Source organism: Rousettus aegyptiacus, unplaced genomic scaffold, assembly GCF_014176215.1.
Source record: "Rousettus aegyptiacus isolate mRouAeg1 unplaced genomic scaffold, mRouAeg1.p scaffold_m13_p_1, whole genome shotgun sequence".
In the NCBI taxonomy this organism is placed as follows: Eukaryota; Metazoa; Chordata; class Mammalia; order Chiroptera; family Pteropodidae; genus Rousettus; species Rousettus aegyptiacus.
The window spans coordinates 63,824,479-63,844,472 of NW_023416284.1; the positions used below are offsets into that span (position 1 = coordinate 63,824,479).

A 19,994-nucleotide genomic window follows, 5' to 3' on the forward strand; every position below is an offset into this window, starting at 1 on the left:
GAATACTTTTCAATCCCTTCTCACCACCATTCTGGTGCCCACCTCTCCATACCTGGCTTATGCTTATATATCCTTTAGGTTTCAATCATGTTTATTAGGAATCCATTTCTGGCCTATCATATTTGGAGTGGGTACACTTTCTATCTAAGTTCAAGTTATCTTACACTTTTGTCACAGAATCACTTATCACACTAAATATTGAAAAAGCCTATTTACTTATTTGTGCCCTTCACTTAATATAAGCTCTAGCAGGACTGGGACTAAAACTATTTTATTTGTCACTGTATCTTAGCATCTATTATAGTGCTTGGCACATTCTTGGTGCTCAGTGACTATGGAAGGTAAGAAAAAATAATATGGAATGAATGGAAGAAAAAGAAGGACGGAAGAAAAAACGTGAGCTGCTAAAAACTTATCTCGGAGAAGATGGTAAGTAGTTATTTCAAACTGCATGCCTCTCCCTGTTTCCAAATATTCCCCTTGATTTAGCCTCATAACTTAGAAATCTTCAGTTATAAAAGCCCTAGAAAAGAAACAGCAAACTCTGCCATTTTATTGGCTCTGTTCTGTAGCCTGATCAATAATTTTGCCATGAATATGATGACTTAGCCTTAGCATAAGTCTGTTAGTACTAGCTTATCAAACAGTAGGAACTCCCATTCCTTCATCACTTGGAAGGGAGGCTCTTGCTTAGTACTTATGTAAGTGCATAAATCAAAATCAACTTCAGATTTCCCAGCCTTGTCTAGCACAGACAAAACCAGGAAAGGACAAGAGTGTCTAGTTTCAGCTACATATCCTTCTCCATTTCCCTCTTCTCTGGTTAAAAAGAAAGAAAGAAAGAAAAAGAAAAAAAGGCTAATGAGGGAAGGGGCTGTATAATTATGTACCAAAAGAATATTTACAGATTGATTATTAAGAACTATAATACCTTTTCCTTTAGAAACAATATTATGAATAATGGTCGTATTCCTAGTCAAGTTCTCAAGTAAATCTAAAGTACACTGTGGCTACCTACCTAATCGATACACAGAATGAAGGAATATTCACATACACTTAATTACAGGACAAGGGAGAAATGTTATTAAAACTAACCTTGAGACGTTTAGCTGGAGGAAGAGATGAAACAGCATTTCTGTTTCTTAAATCAGATAAATATGAAGAAATTGTTGGTGCTTTCATTTCTGACTTCTGTGCAACTCCAATTTTACCTATGAAAAGAAATTCTAGATTCTTTAGGTTAAACTTTAGGTATTGTTCATATAAATCCAAATTTCTTCAAAATTTCTAACCTAATATTTACTTTTTTATGTTGTCCACAAGAGAAGGAAAATTATATGTGTTTTAAGCTACATAATGCAAATACCACACATAAATAATTAGAATGTCATTACTATTTATCAAAGACCTTTCAAATTTTAAAACCTGAAATGAACTTGTTTTATGGAACTCACAGCAGTCATGTCCACAAACATGTTTATTTTTACAGTGATGATTACATTCTCGGTTCCCAGGTTTTCTGTAGGCAGTCATTCCTAAATTAATATAAGAAAAACAAACCTAGTTTTACTACATCTATTATTATTAATATAACTAATTTTTACAGTTTCTTTCCTTTCAGACAGTAAAGATTATGAACTTCCACACTTTCTCCAATATCAAACCATTTAATAAATCATTTAAAAAAAAAGACATTTCTGACAACAGTCAGTCCCTGCCTCACTACTAGCCCTGTTCTAGCTTTTTACAAGGAGCATTGAGCCACATATAAGCTTCTTTTAACTTCCCTGATGAAAATAGAGTCAAATGTCACAGAAAATCAGTGACTTTTGTCCTGCATAAGGTAAAAATGAGGGTGGAGTTTTGAGACTTTTCTGCTGCTTTATACTTAAGCCTGGAGAACCTGGAAAGAAGCAAACCTCATGGCATTACTGACAGCTGCTAATAGATAGTACACTATATATATCTGATAAATGTTAGAAATAAGTGCTTTACAGGTATAAGATATTTGTTATATAAATTCATAGAAAGGAGAGAGCTCTCCCAGTTTGACCCTCCCTACGCTAGAATTAATATATATAAACCTGTAATTTATTTTTCATTCATTATATTTTGAGTAAGATTTTTCTTAATCTTAGTTCTCACTAGTAATGAGAGGGAGGAAAGAGACATTTGAACTGGTCTTTGAATGACAGACAAGATCTGAATATGAGAAGGGGACCAAGGGAAGATGTTCCAGGTAGAGGGAATAATATCTAAAGGAAGCAAACTACAGACTGTAGAAATACGTTTATTTTTGCTCAAGCATAGGTTTTTAAGTCAACTAGAAATGCTGTAGACAGTGAAGACTTTTTAAAACCTTTACAACCTTTCTTGGTCTTTTACATTTTCAGTGCTGTTGCAATCAAGCTTTTGAAAGGCATAGCACATCTAGACAACGATAACACTGTATATGTATAGCACTCTGTGGTAAATGGATAATGCTGCTCACCATATAAGGCAACTGGCTAGATGCCTTCAGGGCTAAGAAGATCAATATATTGGGTACTGATAAAATAATAAAATATCAGCTGGAAGCTGACAGCTGAACTATAGTGTTCCTAACTGAACATAAACAACTTTGGAAGAATTTAAACAATTCTCAGATAAGGCCACTCTGTGACTATAGTAGAAGACAGATAAGACTACAGTAAAAGTATTTCTGAATCTAGAGACAAGGACACTCAAAACTACAAAAATAACTAAACATCCCCCTCTTCTGGCTGACACAAATGACTGCTATTTCTTTAATCCTCCCATCCGCAAGGTAAGATACTTCGAAATATTTAATACTCTACTTTCTGACAGTACCCAATTCAGAATTGACCTCTGCTTTCTCTAAACCCTCCTAAGAATCACCTGGCACAAACTAAAACTCTAAAATAAGCTCCTCCAAATTCCCTGAGATGATGCAGGACTCTGCCAGTGCTGTGCTCTCCTTTGCTGCAGCAAGTTAAGAAATACCCAACTTTCTTCAAATACATATGTGCTCCCAGTAGTCTTTGGCTGAAAAGTTTTGACATACTTTGCAAGGTGTGCCATGGCTTACTGGTTGAGAAGTTTTGCCCCAGTTCACGATCTCATCTCTCACTTACCTAACCTTGTTTTCAACCTTACCATGCTACAATTTACTCTATATGCTGTAGTTTAATTAATCCTCCTAAAAGTTCAACTCTGATCAGGTCATTTGTGCATCTAGAAACATTAGTTACTTCCTGCTGTCAAAAAAATTAATTTTGTATTTAAGGTCCTCTACAATATAATGCTAGCCTACCATTCTAATATCCATACATCCATCAAAACATATTCACTTGCCATTATTCAAATAGTCCCAAACCTTTCTATGATTGTACCTTCGATATTACCTATTGTCTTAGAAGACCCTCACTTCTTTGTCAATCAGAAGGCTATCAACTTTCAAGGCCAACTCCAATGGCACAGCTATCATGAAGATCTACCTCGATCACCCCTTTGAGCCCTTATGGCATTTTCTTTGTATCTCTCCACTTAGTTTACTGTATGCTAGCTTATATTTAATGTACTTACATGAAAAACACAGTGGGAAAGTACAGGGTACCCTAAACTGAAGAAAACATGAGTTCTAATATAGGCTCTTTTCTGTAAAAAACAGAGGTTACAAATAATGTTTTGTTTGCCTCGCAGAGACGAAAAGATAAAGTACGTGAAAGCATTTTTAAATTAAGTGATAAATAGTGTATGTATTAACTCTATTAATATGTTAATTAAAGATTATACAAGTAATTATAACACTAAAATTGTTCTGAGAGTTATGAAGGAGAGGAGCACAATGCTATTTGATAACAGGGGGATCTGTCCTGGTCAGAAATGTCTTAGAAGTCTTCCCAAAGAAGTGACAACTGGACTGAGGAGTAAAGAAAGAGTGGGAGTTAATAAAGCAAAGAGGGGACAGCATGTGCAAAAGCTCTAGGACAAGGGAAAGCATAGCACATTGAGGAACTGAAAGTAAGAGTGTCCAAGATGAGACTATTGTGGTAGGAAGGTCAGACGGCCTACTTTTGTAGGGAAACAGCTCCACCGTGGCACTCTGGCAATTGTATGTTTCCACATAGGCCATATAGGCAAGGCTCAACTATTTACAGAATGCCCTCTGATTCTTCTTGGGACATGTCAAGATAGGCAGTCTTGTGAGGCTCATCAGCCTTTTTAACTTGCAGGAAGCTCCATATCTTGCATGAAGCTGCCTCCTGGTTCCAATAAGGAATAGGACTTTTCACCTTGCCCCTTTTGGGTATAGCTGCAGGCTATAAAACTGCTTAGCTGCAGTGAGAGTTCACTCCTTAAAAACAAAGCACCCTTTCATGTCATTTGGCCCCTCTAGTTCAGTGTCATCCTATGGGATTAGGGATGCAAGCAGCTGATACCATGCTGATCTGGTTTGCTGTTTAAGTAATAAACTGTCTAAATCTATTTGAGTCTCTTGTGTCCTTACCAGCCAGTTCTACAGAGGTGAGGCAAGACCATAAAACAGCTGCCGCCCCACTGCTGCTTAGGGACTGATTCACATGACAGTATGGAACCTTGTAGGGGATGGTAGTGATTTGGATCTTTTATTCTAAAAGATACATGGAGCCTCTGAAGTGTTTTAATCAAAGAGGGGATTTAATTGAATTTGCATTTTGAGAAAAAAATCACTCTATGGCATCTAATAAAGAGAATGGATTTGAAGGACAGAGTGAGTGAAAGAAAACTAGTTAAGAATCTACTGTAATCACTCAGAAATGAAAATGAAAGTAACTCAGTCCAGCTGGTGGTAGTAGTAGAGTCAAAGAAAAAAGATTGATTTGAGATGTATATAGAAGGTAAAAATATATTTTATGCAGAATCAAGTGGAGTGCTTTACTTTATTGAGCAGTATATTGTTTCCCTTGAAGTTTTACTGCCTTCCTTACGGTCTAGCAATAGCTACCTTAAGTTTTTTTTTTTTTAGGTTCATTCAAAGCTTCAAAGATAAAGACAAATATATAGAAACAATTCACCCACTTATTTCCCTGTAATTGATACCTCCTTTCCTCAGTCCTCCATTAGCCTCCTAATGCAATCTAGGCCTGCCCTATAGTTATCATCCTGGAGCTTTCTTTCACTAAGTTCCTGGACTGAATCCACTATTTCTGGATTCTTTGATATTTTTCTTTCTTGGTTAACTGTTTTCTTTTATTGTGTTTATCCTTAAACTGCCTGAGAAAGGGCATATGAGTTAAACTTTCTGAATACTCGAATGTATTAAGATAGCTTTTTTTGTTTACTTATCACACTTAATTGTTTGGCTGGGTATAGTACCCATCATTGAAAATCATTTCTTCCCTGGAATTTTAAAGTTTATTGTCTTCTAACATCCAGTGTTGTTGACAAAAATACTAATACAACTTTGGTTTTTGTTTCTTAGAAAAACTTATGATTTTCTCTTTACCATGATGTTCTGAAATGTTGCAATTGTGCTCCCTTTGTAGATTTTCTTTCGTTCGTGCTAACTAGCACTAAGTAAATCTTTTTGATGTGATTTATGTCTCACCTCAAGTCTAGATAATTTTCTCAAATTATTTCTTTTAATTTGTATCTTCTCTCTTTCTGGAACACTTACTGGTTAGTTATTGGACTCTCAGATTGCCTCCTCTGTCTCTTTAATTTTCTCCTTGTCTTTTTGCTTTCATTTATATTGTAGTAACTCTATCTTCTGGCCCTCTAGCTTAACTATTTTTTTCCAATTATAGTTTTTATTTCCTTACACTCACTCTTGTTTCTTAATTGCTCTTTTTTTTTTCATGGCATCCTATTTTATTTTATGGTTCCAATTTCAGCTTTAATTTCACTGAGGTTGCTAATTACTTTATATTACATTTTATTACATTCCTGAATTATCCCATTGCTCTTTCATCCATTTTCTGTTTACTTATTTTGGGCTTTCTTTCATATGTTCCAGATATTCCTCAAATGTTTCTTCATCCTTGGTTGTCTGCTTCTAAGGCAGTCTTATTCTGTCTCCATTTAACAGATGAGAAAATTAATTCATACAGAGGTTAAGTAACATGTTCAAGACTATGCAGCTAGTAAATAGCAAACCTGATTCTAATTCAGGTAGTCTAATTCCAAAGCCTGATCTCTCAACCACCATACCTCCTTAGTTATATTAGCTGTCTTAGGTCACCCCTAGTAATACATTTAATTTATTCAGGAAAGAAATATTTTTTGGAGGTGGGAAGACTAAAAGGAAACACCTTGCGGATTGTACTGCAATATGGGATAAGAAACTGCTTTCTCCTTTAATCCAGACCTCTAATAGATGCATTTCTAAGAATTACCACAAGATGGTGTACAATGACTACATATATTTGTTACCAGTGACGAAAACGCATTAGGATCTGGCAGGATTTGGGACTCCCCAAAATTTCCAAGTAGAGTTAGCAAGTATTGTCAAAAATAAGGACTATATATAAGTCTGTTTATGGAATACTAGTGTATCGATATTACCTAAGTGACAAAAACTTTTTACTACATTTCTGTTAGAAATGGCACTTAGAAAATACAAGTGCTCCTCTACCCTCCCCTCATTTCCTACATCCTGCAAATTCTCTGAATTTGTCTTATTAACAAATTTAAGCTTACAGAGATTATACTTGTTAACAAGTATAACTGGAAAAATGAGGTTACCAGAGAAAACCGACCTATGCTGTACTCTTCGATATAAAGTTAACAGGTTCCCTACTCCATCGCCATTATAACCTGAAACATTTTCAGAGTTTTGTCACATAATTAATTTATATATGGTTTTTGAAGTCCCAAAGCTTTTAAAGTTCCAGGTATTTAAAGGAAAACAAGTTTATTAATGTCGACTGGATCTTCGTTCAAAAAAATCCAGAAAAAAACTTGAAAATAGTAGGCATCCTTGACACACTTAGCCTCACATCCTAATTATAATTCAAATAATTTGGTCTGTGCATAAGGTACTGAAGTTAATATTGCTAAAAAAATATTACTTTGACTTTAGCAGTTCCTGATTTATGTTAATCATAGATTTATACACTTTATAGTTTTACTTTTTAAATGAGCATATCCTTTTAATCATTTGTCAAATATTATACAATCACTTTGTTATTTATCAAGAAAAGAATCACACTGATTAATTGGAGTCCTTGATTTTACAATTTAATGCATGTATATACCAAAGAGTATAAAGAAAAGCTGACTGCCTTTTGAAAAGTATTTAAATGTGCACACTTCCAAAACGCTTGGGTACTGGTTTTATCCTTATATTCTTTAAGTACATTAAATTTTCATACTCTGAATGGTATAGAAAATGCAAATGAGTATATTAATGTCTAATCAATTTTCTTCAAGTTAAACAAAGCTCATACTTCTTGAGAATGAATTTAAAGGATAAGAAGTTCAAATGCTTAAACCTCATATATTAAGAGGTAACTGGCATAAAAATAATCTGAATTTTTATAACTAAAAAAGTGTATTTTTCAATTGCCATATTTTAAAAATAGCAAAAATATTTTCCCTTAAATTCTACAAAAATGTTGTCTCTTGGACTATAACTATATATGAGAAATTGCTGCTAAAAGCATGTTTTCAAAGAGTTGTAGAAAACAAAAATAATTCTACTATGTACAGTTAGGTGCATAGTTTAGTTTTTATATATGGTCCTATAATTTGACATATACAATATTAAATATTTTACAAATATACAATATTAAAATATTTGTCGAACTTGCAAGTACCTTTGGAAATAATTGTTTAGCAACTATATTCTCTGAATCAAATATCAGTTTATATCATTTAATAATATGGTCTGACAAGAAGTCAGGAAAACTGAAATTTGGATTTATTTGAAAAAGCCCAAATTTTGTTGTCCCAACCTTAGTAAGGTAAATCTGACTGCTTCATTGTATCTGTTACTGAGAAAGAAAATGCAGATAGTGTAGGTATGTTATGTTTAAAGGAATAATCATGTATTTTGATTTGGGGATATATGATTTTGCACATAAAGACTGAATTATATAGTTGGAATGTTCATAAGATTTGGGATGGTTATGTATACATGTATGTGAAGGGTGTGTGTGTGTAATAAAACAATATTTGTCTGATAGGAAGCATCTTTTAACTGTTTTCCACAGGGTTGTGCTGAATATGTGGGGAATTCTGGGCCTTATAAAAGGCTTGTGGTAGTAGAAAGTATAGTAAACATTTCAATGTTTTATTACAGTAACAGAAACAATTCAAGCTATTTTAAAAAAAACAGGTCTTTGGTGGGGTTTTGAAATGTATTACATGGCCACAGATATCTTACAAAATACAAAAGCAGTAACACAGCTAGGTATCAGGAGGGACTGAAACCCCAAATTGGAGAGTCATCAGAGCCCTGGCTCTGGCATTCTTATCTTTGCTCCTCTCTGTACCTCTGTTTTACTCCTCTCATTCATAGTCTAACTATAAATGATTCTTACCATACATGGTAAAGCATGGTCATCTGATAGTTCTGAGTTTATATTATCTTAGTGCAGTATTAATTATAAATTGCCTTTCTTAAACTGTTGTATTTCCTTCCTTTTGGGAATTTGGACTTGGGACTGAATAAAAGAAGGTGACTTGGTTCCCAATAATTTTGCTGCCAGAAAAATAGTGGCCGAATGGAGATCTAAGGAGAATGTAGTATCAAGACAAACATATGCAACTATGAGATTCTTTTTTTTTTTTTTTCAGCTAAAAACAAAAAAAAAAAACCCTGCTGGGATTGGGATTGCATCGAATCTAAAGATTAATTTGGGAAGAATTGACATGTTTATAATATCATCCAATTAATTGTTTTCCTTAATTTGCTTGCAATAATAATTTTTAGTTTTCATGTAGTGGTATGACTATCTTTTGCTACTGCATTATTGGGTATTTGAGATTTCCGATGCTACTGTAAATAATATTTTTTAAATTATGATTTCTATCTCTTCGTTTATGCTGGCATATAATAAAAAAAATTATTTTAAATTGAATATAATTCACACCATAAAATCCACCCTTTTAAAGTATACAAAGTATTAGTGTGTTTTTAGTATATTCCCAAGACTGTGTAACCATTACTACACTCTAATTCCAGAAAATGCCATCACCACAAAAAGAAATCATGTACCTATTAGTAGTTGCTCCTCATTTCTTCCTATCCTTGGCTCCTGGCAACAACTAATCTACATACACAGTCCTCCGTAGCCCAATCTTTGCTTTAATACAGAAGAGGAATAGATATAGCTATTCACCTTTATTAGAGCCTCCTACAGTAGATCTATCTGAATGTTCAGAATGGGAAATCTCTGTTTCTGATTTTTTTTGTATAATTATTTGATTTCCAAACTTCTTGGGTCCTAAATAAAAGACTTCAAATTTATGCTGAATATCAAGTCCAACTAGAAAAAGGAAAAAAGAATACGTGCTTACTTAAATTATATAAATCCATACGTGAGATAATTTATTTGTTTTTATCTCTTATATTTTTATACCTTTTTGAACTAAAAGGGCTAATAAGTCCAGAAAAAAAATGCAAAGAAAAAAGTTTCGAAATTAAAATTTATGCTTCATAAAAATAAAAATCCATGTTCCCACATTGACTGAAATTTAACTATCTCAGAAAATAAAATATCTATAAATGAACAGATAAAATTTTAATTGTTATCCGAATCCATGTTATCTTTTACATATCTAAATACATGAAATTTCCTTTAAAATGATACATATTATTTAAGTAAATTACTTTTATACAATATCATTTACATATATTGTTCTGTTTTAGCATAAACGCAATAATTTAAAAATTTTATCATATTCTTTACATTCATGTCTTCATTACTTTAATGAACTTACCATATTCAGAACTAATTAGATTTATGCTAAGATCTTCAGATTTAAGAGCTCTTTTCACATCAATCTTTTTAGCCCAATTTCCAGCTTTTAGCAAAACAGAATCCCTGAAAAAGGATAACGTATCATTTAATTAATGATCTAAACACCAAATGAAAGAATATATTAATTTTCAAGAGATGATTATCCTACAATAGGTCCTATGTGGTGGCAATCTGAAGTCAGTACTGAAAACTACTTTCCCTAGATTCTTTCAAGAGAAATTGGGGTGTCAATGGAACTACTATGATCATAATTTTAACTGCACATTGTCCCAACAGCTGATTTCAAGATGCACTGACTCATTGCAGGCCCATCTGAATATACAGTTGCTATCAATAACCCATGAACTTGCCCCTAAACCACTACCACTTTGAAATGGTATACATAAGTTACATGACTGTGTGAGAACTTCAATAGTATCTTTAAAATTGATGTAAGATAGATTGTATCTAATAACATCACAAACAAACCAACAACCAATTTTGTGATTGAACTTATTTTAGTCTCATATAGTCAAGGCTGTCAGATTTAGTTATCTCAGAGAGTAAAGATTTGTACAATAATATATTCTCTGTAAGTGTGCCATGGCTAGTTACGGAAGAGTAGTTATCAGTGAAAAAGCTATTCTGTCAGTCATTGCAATCCCATTAGGAACCTTGCTTGGGACATTTTGGGAAAGTATCTTTCAGTACACTGGTAACAAGAGATTCCCATTTCAGAGTCACTGCCATTTCTGAATTTGCAATGTATAGTAATATGGTTAGGAGCATAGGTTCTGGAGTCAGAATTCTTGGGTTTAAATATAGACTTTAGATTACTTATATGACCTTGAACAAACTGGTTAGATTATCTTGGTCTCAATGTCTTCCTCAATAAAATGTAAATAATAATAGCACTTGTCTCCTACAAAGATTAAACAATTAAATACCTGGAAACTACTAAGTGCTCAAAAAAAATTAGCTATAGCTATAACTTAAATCCTTAGAGTTTGCTTATGACAACTTAGGAAAAATAATAGTATTAGAAAAAAAAAAAGGCCGAAGTAAAAACAATAGACTACAAGCTAGAGAACTAGATATAAAGAAAATACCTCCTTTATATATTTGATCTAGTTGGCTGGATCCTACAATGGAGCTATACTAGTTTGTTAGATTTAAATTTGGAAATAGAAGATATATTTTGAAGTAAGTAGGAGGAAGATTACAATCAAAGAGTAGTAAGGTCATGACTAACTAGAGAAAAGCAAGAAAGTATGAAAGTTCAGCAACAATGGACTACAGCTACTCCTAAAGGTCATCTATTTACTTGTTTCAAACCATGGTGATAGACTTTATACTTTATTCATTAGAGTACTAAATATAACAATCTAAAACAACAGACCAAATTTTAATATCTTTTTTAATATACAAATAAAGCAACTACCTCATTATAGTGTCAGGACATGTAATTCGGTCAGTCCCCCAGTGATTGTATTACATTTTTCTCAATGGAATTTTTATTTTTATAATGTATGTTCAGAAATAAAATCAAATAGAAATTTTATACTTACATAATTTTGTGCTTAAAAACCAGCTGATTATCTGCATCACCTATGATTAAGGTAACATAGTGAGAATCTGGTGCAGTTCTTTTAGTTTGTAACTGTTCAAAGTTTCTTAATTTAATGGTCACTAATATTTCTGCCATGGTATCACTGTATCTGGCAATCTTTAAGAAAGGATAGGTATAAAAAATGTTAAAAATAACCTTACTATTCACTCTCATCTCCATGTCAGCTATGGAGAGCATTATTCCTGAAAAGGCAATTAAAATATCTAAAAAACAAAGTATTTACCTGTTCCACTTCAAGTTCATATTTTGGAAGATACATCACTGTTTCTTTTATTTGAGTTCCAAAAGGGGGATGTCTATTTAAAATCTAAAAACATTTATATCATTATATTCTTACCACAACACTAAAAAGGTTTTAGTAAAATATTTTTTAGAGTCGATAGTTTTAATAATGCTTATTACTTAAAACCCTAAAGTTAAAATACTTAAGACTATGAAAAGAAAATGATTTTAATAGAAATAAAGACATAAAAGTTAAGTTTTAGAATTTAGATAGAATACAGGTAACATTTGGAATAAGTGAATATTAAATACCAGTTCAAGTTCCCTTGCGTCTGTTTCTTCTATTTTTTTAAAAGAAGTCAAACCTGCATTTACCATTGCATTTGACAATGTTATACCTGTGGAAAATTAATCAAATACCAGTTTTTAAACAATTCATTTGAAACTAAAACTATATTTAAATATTTAAATACATGAGTAAAATAGAATTGTCACAGATCCAGACTAATAATTAATTTAAAAAAATTTTTTTTTTAACACTTATAGTACTCAGTATTCCTACATGATCTCCCATCCAAGTACTAACCAGGTCTGACCCTGCTTAGTTTCCAAGATCAGGTGCATTCAGGATGGCATAGCCATAGACTAATTTTTAAAAGTTTTTTAAAAAAAGTTTTCAGTTGGATTAGATGGGCTGTCGCATCATTCAATTATACATAATTTCTTTTTCAAACTGAAATAAAATATGCATTTGATTTATAAGAGAAAGAGGAACTCTTTGGTCCACATGATGACTCAACCTTTAGTTTTATCATATGTCATCCAGATAGCAAGTCTCCAGAGACAACTAATGTTATACTTGTGTTTGAGAAAAAGCAACATGACTCAGAAATAAGAATATTGCTTCATGAAGCTATGGCATTCTGAGCATTTGTGTCTCAGAGTTCTCTGTTTCTGTACCTAAGTCAGATAATTTTACTCTTCTGCCTAAAATTTCCAATGCCTTTCCATTGCATTTAAAATAAAATGGCAATTTCCTTACTATGGCCAAACTACCTTACCTATATAACTTGGCCATAGTATACTTCTCCACTCTAACTCCTACCACTCTCCTCTTTCTGAATACTCTCCAGATATACTGCTTTAATTTTGTCCCTTAAATATATTAAGTTTACTTCCATCTTTGGACTTTTTCTTTTTCTTTATGCTTTAAGAAACTGAAATTTAAAATTCTTACACTCATATGAATGAATTTAACCAAATCCCCAAATAGAAGATATTGTCAGAAATATAAAATTCCAAAATATTTCCCCTCTGTCTAAGGCACATATATTACTGTTGATGGTATGACACTCCTATATCCTTACTCAGATCTTTATTATTTCTTGGGAATTTCTCATACTCATTCTTAATATACAACTTCCAGTATTCATATTTCCTTAATGCTCATTTCCATTTTTTTTCAAAACTTCTGAATTTTAATTTTTTAGTTTATAAACATTGTTGAAAAATAATGCATATTCTTTATTTCTTTACTGATGTTCTATAAGAACTAAGATTTGCTTTTTTGTTTGGATTCTCACACTTTTCTATTATATAAATTTTGCTGGGCAATATATGCTACTTTCTGTTCAGCTGTACTGATTAAGTCTGAAGAACATAGTGTTTGACAATTTGGAAAGTACAGAATTTAACTAATGCCTATATAGACAATATTCTAGAAAATCATGAAGACTGGCTTTTAAAATTATAATGAAACTTATTAGTATTCATTTAATCTAACTTCAAATTTTTCTGTAAATTGCTATTTTCTGAATGTTGTATATAACCTCCTTTGCAATTGAGAATTCTTATTTTTGTGGGATGGGTGTGGCATTTGGGTTGCTAGGACTTCTGAAGAAAGATGAGTCTTTACATTAGGTATCTCTCCTCTACTTTGACCTTACTTTCATTATTAAATCCCTACCTTTACTCCTAGGACTGATCGGCCTTCTGCCACCCACTGATTTCAAACTTCAAGGAAATAAAAAGTAGGATATCTTTGTTCTAAGGAATAATAAGACAATCCCTAGTGACCCTTTACATGATTTTTTAATGTCCCCAAGATGCATATAAAATTGTAAAGCTAACAAGATTGTCCATTATGGGATAATAAGTCTGTTTTTAGAGTTCCAGCTGTCTAAGAAGGAGTAGGGTCACAAAGCCAAAGGCACCAAACTGGAAAACTCTAGAGTGCTTTACTCATACCCGAGTCTTTGGAAATGGCACCCTCCAGAGCTTTTCAGTTTATACCCTAACCTATCCCAAAAGACCAATAGACAGGAAATAATCAGGTATAATTTTCGGAATCTCTATAAATATCAGTACTAATAACTATGTTATTGAAAAAAAATTTTAAGTTAAGATATAAATAAGTGACATAGTTTTCTGTAATGAATTAAGAATAGCCAGGGCTGTTAGCTCTATATCTGGTCACTGAGATCAAAATAAAAGTCATAAAAGTGGAAGAGGCAGCAACATATAGTTACCTAATTACTAAAACAAAATTTCACTCTTGGTTTGAAAACAAATTAAAAAATAAGAGCATTAATTTTTATTAGGTTTCCCAACTGATTTCAAATGGAATCCTTTAAGCCAAAGCAAATAAAAATCAGATTTTCAAGATAAATAAAATACAGTACCTCATTTAGGCCTACAAATAAATTTTTCCTTAAAGGTATATAATCATCATAGAATAATTTTCCTAACAGTGAAATACAAAATAAATCACAGACATCGACAAACTGCCTGCCTGTTTTCAGTACCTACCAATTTTTTCCAGCTGCTTGGATACATGCAGAGAGTTTTCCCAAAGTTTACATCTAAAACATTTAGCTAAAATCAAACTGTTCAATAGTACAGCAAACTTCTTTTCTTGAAGAGCCAAAAAATCTGACAACCCTAAAAAAAGTTTCCAATATTAACTTTAGTATCCAATATTAACTTTATATATACTTTAGTATAGTTTACTGAAAAAATATTGAAAGTCCATTAATCCTGTAACATACATCTTGTAATTCGTGAGCCACTTCTGAAAATCTTCGAGGTATCTTGTGTCAAAGCAAAGTCTTGTAAAGGAATGCATCCTAGCTGAGCCTGAATAAGACTGAGGGAAAGAAGAAATTTCACTTTTTTTCTTTGAAAAATTATTATCTCACAGTATTTGACATCACTGACTAAAGTATCTCTTCTTAAAATTCCTTTCTGCCGTGATTTCTGTGACACTACCAGATTCTATATCTTATATCATTATTGTTGCAAGTCACTGTTGACTTCCTCTTAGTAGTCTCCAAAAATTTAGTTCTCGTTTCTCTAATCTTTTTTATTCACTCCTCTTTCTCTCAAAAATCTCATTTCTTCTAAAGACTTTCATTATCATCTCTAACTTGAAGAATTTCAAATGCTTACAGGGCATTTTCACTTAGACTATTTCTTTAACTCAATGCATCTAAAATTTTTGTTATATTCTTCTCCAACACAGTTGTCTTTGGGCATTACTATATATAAATATTATAGAAAAAAAATAAAATTTGTATAATCAACAAATATTTATTAAGTGCCTATGAGTAACAAGCATAGTATTAGGTACTGAGAATTCTGTTAACATATGAAGGTTGGTAGCATATTAGTTGATTGCTAGAAATCAGCAGTTGCTTGGCTACAAAATTTGAGGGGTAGGTGGTAAAAGGGGAGAAGGGAAGCTACATCCACTGTGCCTATTATATCGCAGGTTCTTTGTTACATTTTTTGCCTGTTTACTTACATAATCAGACATTGATATACAAATCATTCTAAAATTATTAGATTCTCTTGTATTACTCTCTTGGGGGCAGAGGGGGAATGTCTCTTGATAAGACCAAAACAGTCAGATGTACAAAGAGTACAGGTAGAATAGTTACATTTCATGGTTTAGTTTTAGCAGATGATATGTGAAAACTGAAAGTAGTAATCAACTCATTTTTTAGAATGGATAAAAATAGCTAAAACTACAGACTACTTACTTCTTTTGGCTCTAGTATATGTTTCTGAAAATTATTTTATATCATCTATTAAAAGTGGTTTTAAAGTTACATGGTTTATTAACAAGGAGATCTGATGGGAAAATGTGGATAGGGTACTTTCAAAACAGGATAGTTTGTGAACTATGCTGGAATGTACAAATGCAGAGGATATACAAAATTGCTAGAATGAAAACGACTGAAGTATTTATGGCAATAAGTCTATTAATAAGTAGTACACTTCTTCAACATAATATTTCCCTGTTAGAAACCTTGTTATAAGATGCAGTAACAAAACAGAAAACAGAGGGAGTACAGGAATTTATTCCAATAGGTACAGAACCCTGGCAGGGATGTCTTTCTCTCTCCACCAGACAAGGCTATTCTGGGCTTGTCCTCAGTAGAAACAGAAGTCTCACAACCTCAAATGAATGACACCTCTGCCACCCTAACTAATGGGAGCAGAATTACATGGTAGCTAAATAATGACTAAATCAGGGTTATTGTAAAGATTAAATGAAACTAGTATTGATTTAATTTGGATTAGGTTCAAACACGACTAGACTATAGTGGCTTAAATACAAATGGTTTATTCTCTTATGTAAAAGAAACCCAAAGTTAGAGACTTAAGGGTTTGGTTTGGTGGTCCTATGAGTCACCAGAGACCCAGGATTCTCCTTTATTTTTACTGTGCTATCTATGACTTCCATGCTTATGCTATCCCATGGTCTAAAAAGGCTTTTGGAGCTTCAGCTATTACACATTCACCCCATGCAGAGTAATGGAGAAAGGTGAAGGAGTGTGAATGAGAAATGGTGCCCTGTTTACCACCTTAGTCCATTTCCTTTAAGCAGCCTTCTAGAAAGACTAACACAACATTCCTGCCAGCATCTCATTAATAAGACAAATCTTAGTCACAGGGCCACATTTACCTACAAAGTTGACTGGGAAATGTAATCTTTTTCCTGTGTAAGTAAGAATGGATACTGAAACAGTTAGCTAGCAATTTCTGCCACAGATACGTAAAGCATCTAAGGTAGTGCCTGGAACACAGTAAATGTTCAAGAAATGGTTATTACTGATTATTATCATCATTGGTTGAGCCATTTAAGACCTGCTCTCAGCTTCCATAGTTATCAAACTAAAAAAAAAATGATACCAGAACTTCCCGGAAGACTTCTGTATCCTGGCCAACTCAGTAAAGGAAGGTTTGTTCAGAAAAGGTCTGTGTAATAGACAGAGTAGAAAGCCTTCAAATGAAGAGAAGTTAAAGGTGTAATACGAAGCTGTATTGATTCTCCCTTAAGAGTAGAAAAAAGTTATTCTGAAACCTTTTTTTTTTTTTCCTAAACATAAAATAAGAATGCCCCAAAAATCAACTGAGAGAAAAGATCAAGATGGCACATGGAGCCTTCTATAAACTTACTCTTCTTCAAATTCTATGAAATGATGGACATATATGTATGTGTGTTTATGTATGTATGTCTCCATCTATAAAACTATAGGAAAGCAAGAGAGCATGTCATTGGTGGACCAGAAGGCTGAATGTTAGAAATCAGATCTACAGAAGATCAATTTTATGAGAAAAAAATAACTAAAAGAGATTATCCATAATACATCAAATATTTTCATGTAAATACTCTTTCACCCAGAAATCCTTGAAAAATATGGTGTAAATACAAGGAGGTTCATTTCATACCATTTATACCAGCAAATATTTGTAAACCACCTAACTTTTCATCAATAAAGGAGTGGTTAAAAATACCAATATATTCATACTCTAGAATACATTACTATTAAAATGTACATTGCTATTAAAATAAATGAAGTTGATATGTACATACTGATAATTAGTACATGTATATGTAATAAATAAATAGAAAGGAAATAGTAAGGATGCATAGTAAACTACTGATAATAGTTACTTTTCGGAAAGAAAGAGAGTCAAGGGAGACCTTACTTTGTGCTTTATACATTTTATTTTTGACTCTAAAAATGAAGCCATACCTTACTTATATATAACAAGAAACTGAATAAGAAAAGAAATCACTGATTTGTAATATATCCTATGAGTTCATTAAAAAATACCAGTTAAAGAAAACAGAGCTAGTGCTGAAGACAAAAGACCTGGGAATTAAAGTTATGAAAAATAAAAAATAGCCTTAAAGTAAGGACATAAACTTAAAGGATGGAAATATTAAATTAAGATAATTAACATTTGAAATTTAACAAAGTTACCAGGATATGAGGGAGACATTAAAGTGGTAACTATTAGCCATTATCACCCACCAAAAGACTGTACATTCTGGATTAAGAAGGACCCCATACACATTCTCTCTCCCTGGTCATGCTCATGTAGATGCATAAAGGTGGGAAATAATAATGGGCAACTAAATTACGATACATATAAAAACAATTATAAAGTCATCAACTTTAATCAATCAAAAGAATGTATGCCTAATGCAAAGCAAGGTAAATGAAAGCATTTTAATTGCAAATAGAGAGTTCTCAAGAAGATGCTTGTGGATAAATACTTTGATAGGACTCAATCATTGGTGCAATCGAGTATATCAGAAAAACTATTCAGAGAATCAAGAGACCTAGGTCTAGTTTGAGATCAGTCCCCAGTCTAGCAACATAACTTTAGGCAAATCACAACTTATCTGGGCATCACTTACTTCATTTGTAAAATGGGAAGACTGTGCTATATGATCTCTAAGTTCTCTAAGATCTCTAAGGAATTAGAATTTCTAGAGAAATACAGCTAAGAAACAGAACATTAACTTCTGCTGTCCAAGCTACAGATCGGCCTGATGAACTGTATACAACAGTGAGAAGTTTGTTTCTGAGACATCAAGGTATTTGGGAGATAACATTCAATGAGATATTAGGGAGTATCTCAGAGAAAGAGTGACCTCTAAGGAAGAAAATTAAATTCTTTGACTAACTGGTTAAATTGAACTACATAAAATATATATATATATATATATATATATATATATATATATATATATATATATATAATTTCACCTGAAATTGCATCATCTAAATCAAAAGGTTTAACTGTAAGATCGAAATATTCAGAAAACCAAGCACTCAGCTTAGCGTATCATTGCATTTGTGTTTACAAACTGGGTAAAAGCCACAAATTATAACGTAACATGTTTACTCCTCTGATTACTACTCCTCTATACAAACTTCCTGTCTTGGAAGAACAGTCATCCCACTGTCACATATCTATTCCTTCGCTCATATTTTTGCTTTCACTATTTGTCTCTCCCAGAATGACAGTATCATTTAACAGATATTTACTGCATGTGTTTTCATACTGTCCATTATATTTATATGCATGGCTCTCATTTAAGCTAACTTGGAAGATCCTAATGATGAGAAGCATTTATTCTATCATCTACCTTGCCTCAACAGAACACACTCTCAATAAATATTTGTTGATTAAAAAATTCACAAATCATCTATTTTAATGAAAGTCTGAGTTTTTGGAAATTAATTTCACTTCTACATTCACCTGATTTTTATGTAAACATGTTATTTTTTGTATTAAGGAAAACAAATTTAAAATAAGTTTTAAAACTAAAAAACTTTCATAAATATGAATCATGAATAAGCAGTATTTTAAGACATTTAATGATTAATTATCTTTACCAATTTACTTTCATTTCTCTTGTTTTGATTCTTCCTTCCATTGGAAATCTGTAAATAAAAACGCAAGGCAAAACTTTCATTATTATTACTTATTTTAATTAAATAAACCTTTTAAAATTATTTAAAATATATTTAATTTTTTTCTGTACCTGATAGTTATCCGATTTGGATCTTTGTTCAAAGTATTCAGAGTTTTCTTTTCATTTATCCTTAATCGTACATCTAGAAATTCCTCGCAGCTGGCTATCATTGTGACCTATAAAATTTCAGCATTTGTCCATTTAACTATGTCCATTCTTTACTCTTATCTGCATTCTCTGTATTTATTTTTCATGTGGTCTTCGGACATCACAGTTTTATCATTTAGCATAACAGAGTTAAAAATTTGCTTTATACATTTTGCTTATTTAAGCATTCATTTATTCATTTACTAAGAAATGTTTACAAACACTTGTTATATGTCAGACATTGTCTTAGACACTGAGACTAAGACTG

At 32.3% G+C, this 19,994-nt stretch overlaps 1 protein-coding gene across 1 annotated transcript in view; it reads right to left on the reverse strand.

Moving 5' to 3' along the window:
• The window catches only part of HFM1 (helicase for meiosis 1), a 78,224-nt gene that overhangs the window by 13,515 nt on the left and 44,715 nt on the right, over positions 1–19,994 (reverse strand). The window contains exons 22-32 of the mRNA XM_016134295.2: positions 19,649–19,755; positions 19,500–19,547; positions 14,847–14,944; positions 14,608–14,739; positions 12,112–12,197; positions 11,801–11,884; positions 11,516–11,673; positions 9,928–10,031; positions 9,327–9,473; positions 1,455–1,535; positions 1,096–1,211 (exon numbers count right to left, since the gene is read on the reverse strand). Of these exons, the coding sequence (XP_015989781.2) occupies positions 1,096–1,211; positions 1,455–1,535; positions 9,327–9,473; positions 9,928–10,031; positions 11,516–11,673; positions 11,801–11,884; positions 12,112–12,197; positions 14,608–14,739; positions 14,847–14,944; positions 19,500–19,547; positions 19,649–19,755 (1,161 nt within the window). The remainder of the gene's footprint in view (positions 1–1,095; positions 1,212–1,454; positions 1,536–9,326; positions 9,474–9,927; positions 10,032–11,515; positions 11,674–11,800; positions 11,885–12,111; positions 12,198–14,607; positions 14,740–14,846; positions 14,945–19,499; positions 19,548–19,648; positions 19,756–19,994) is intronic.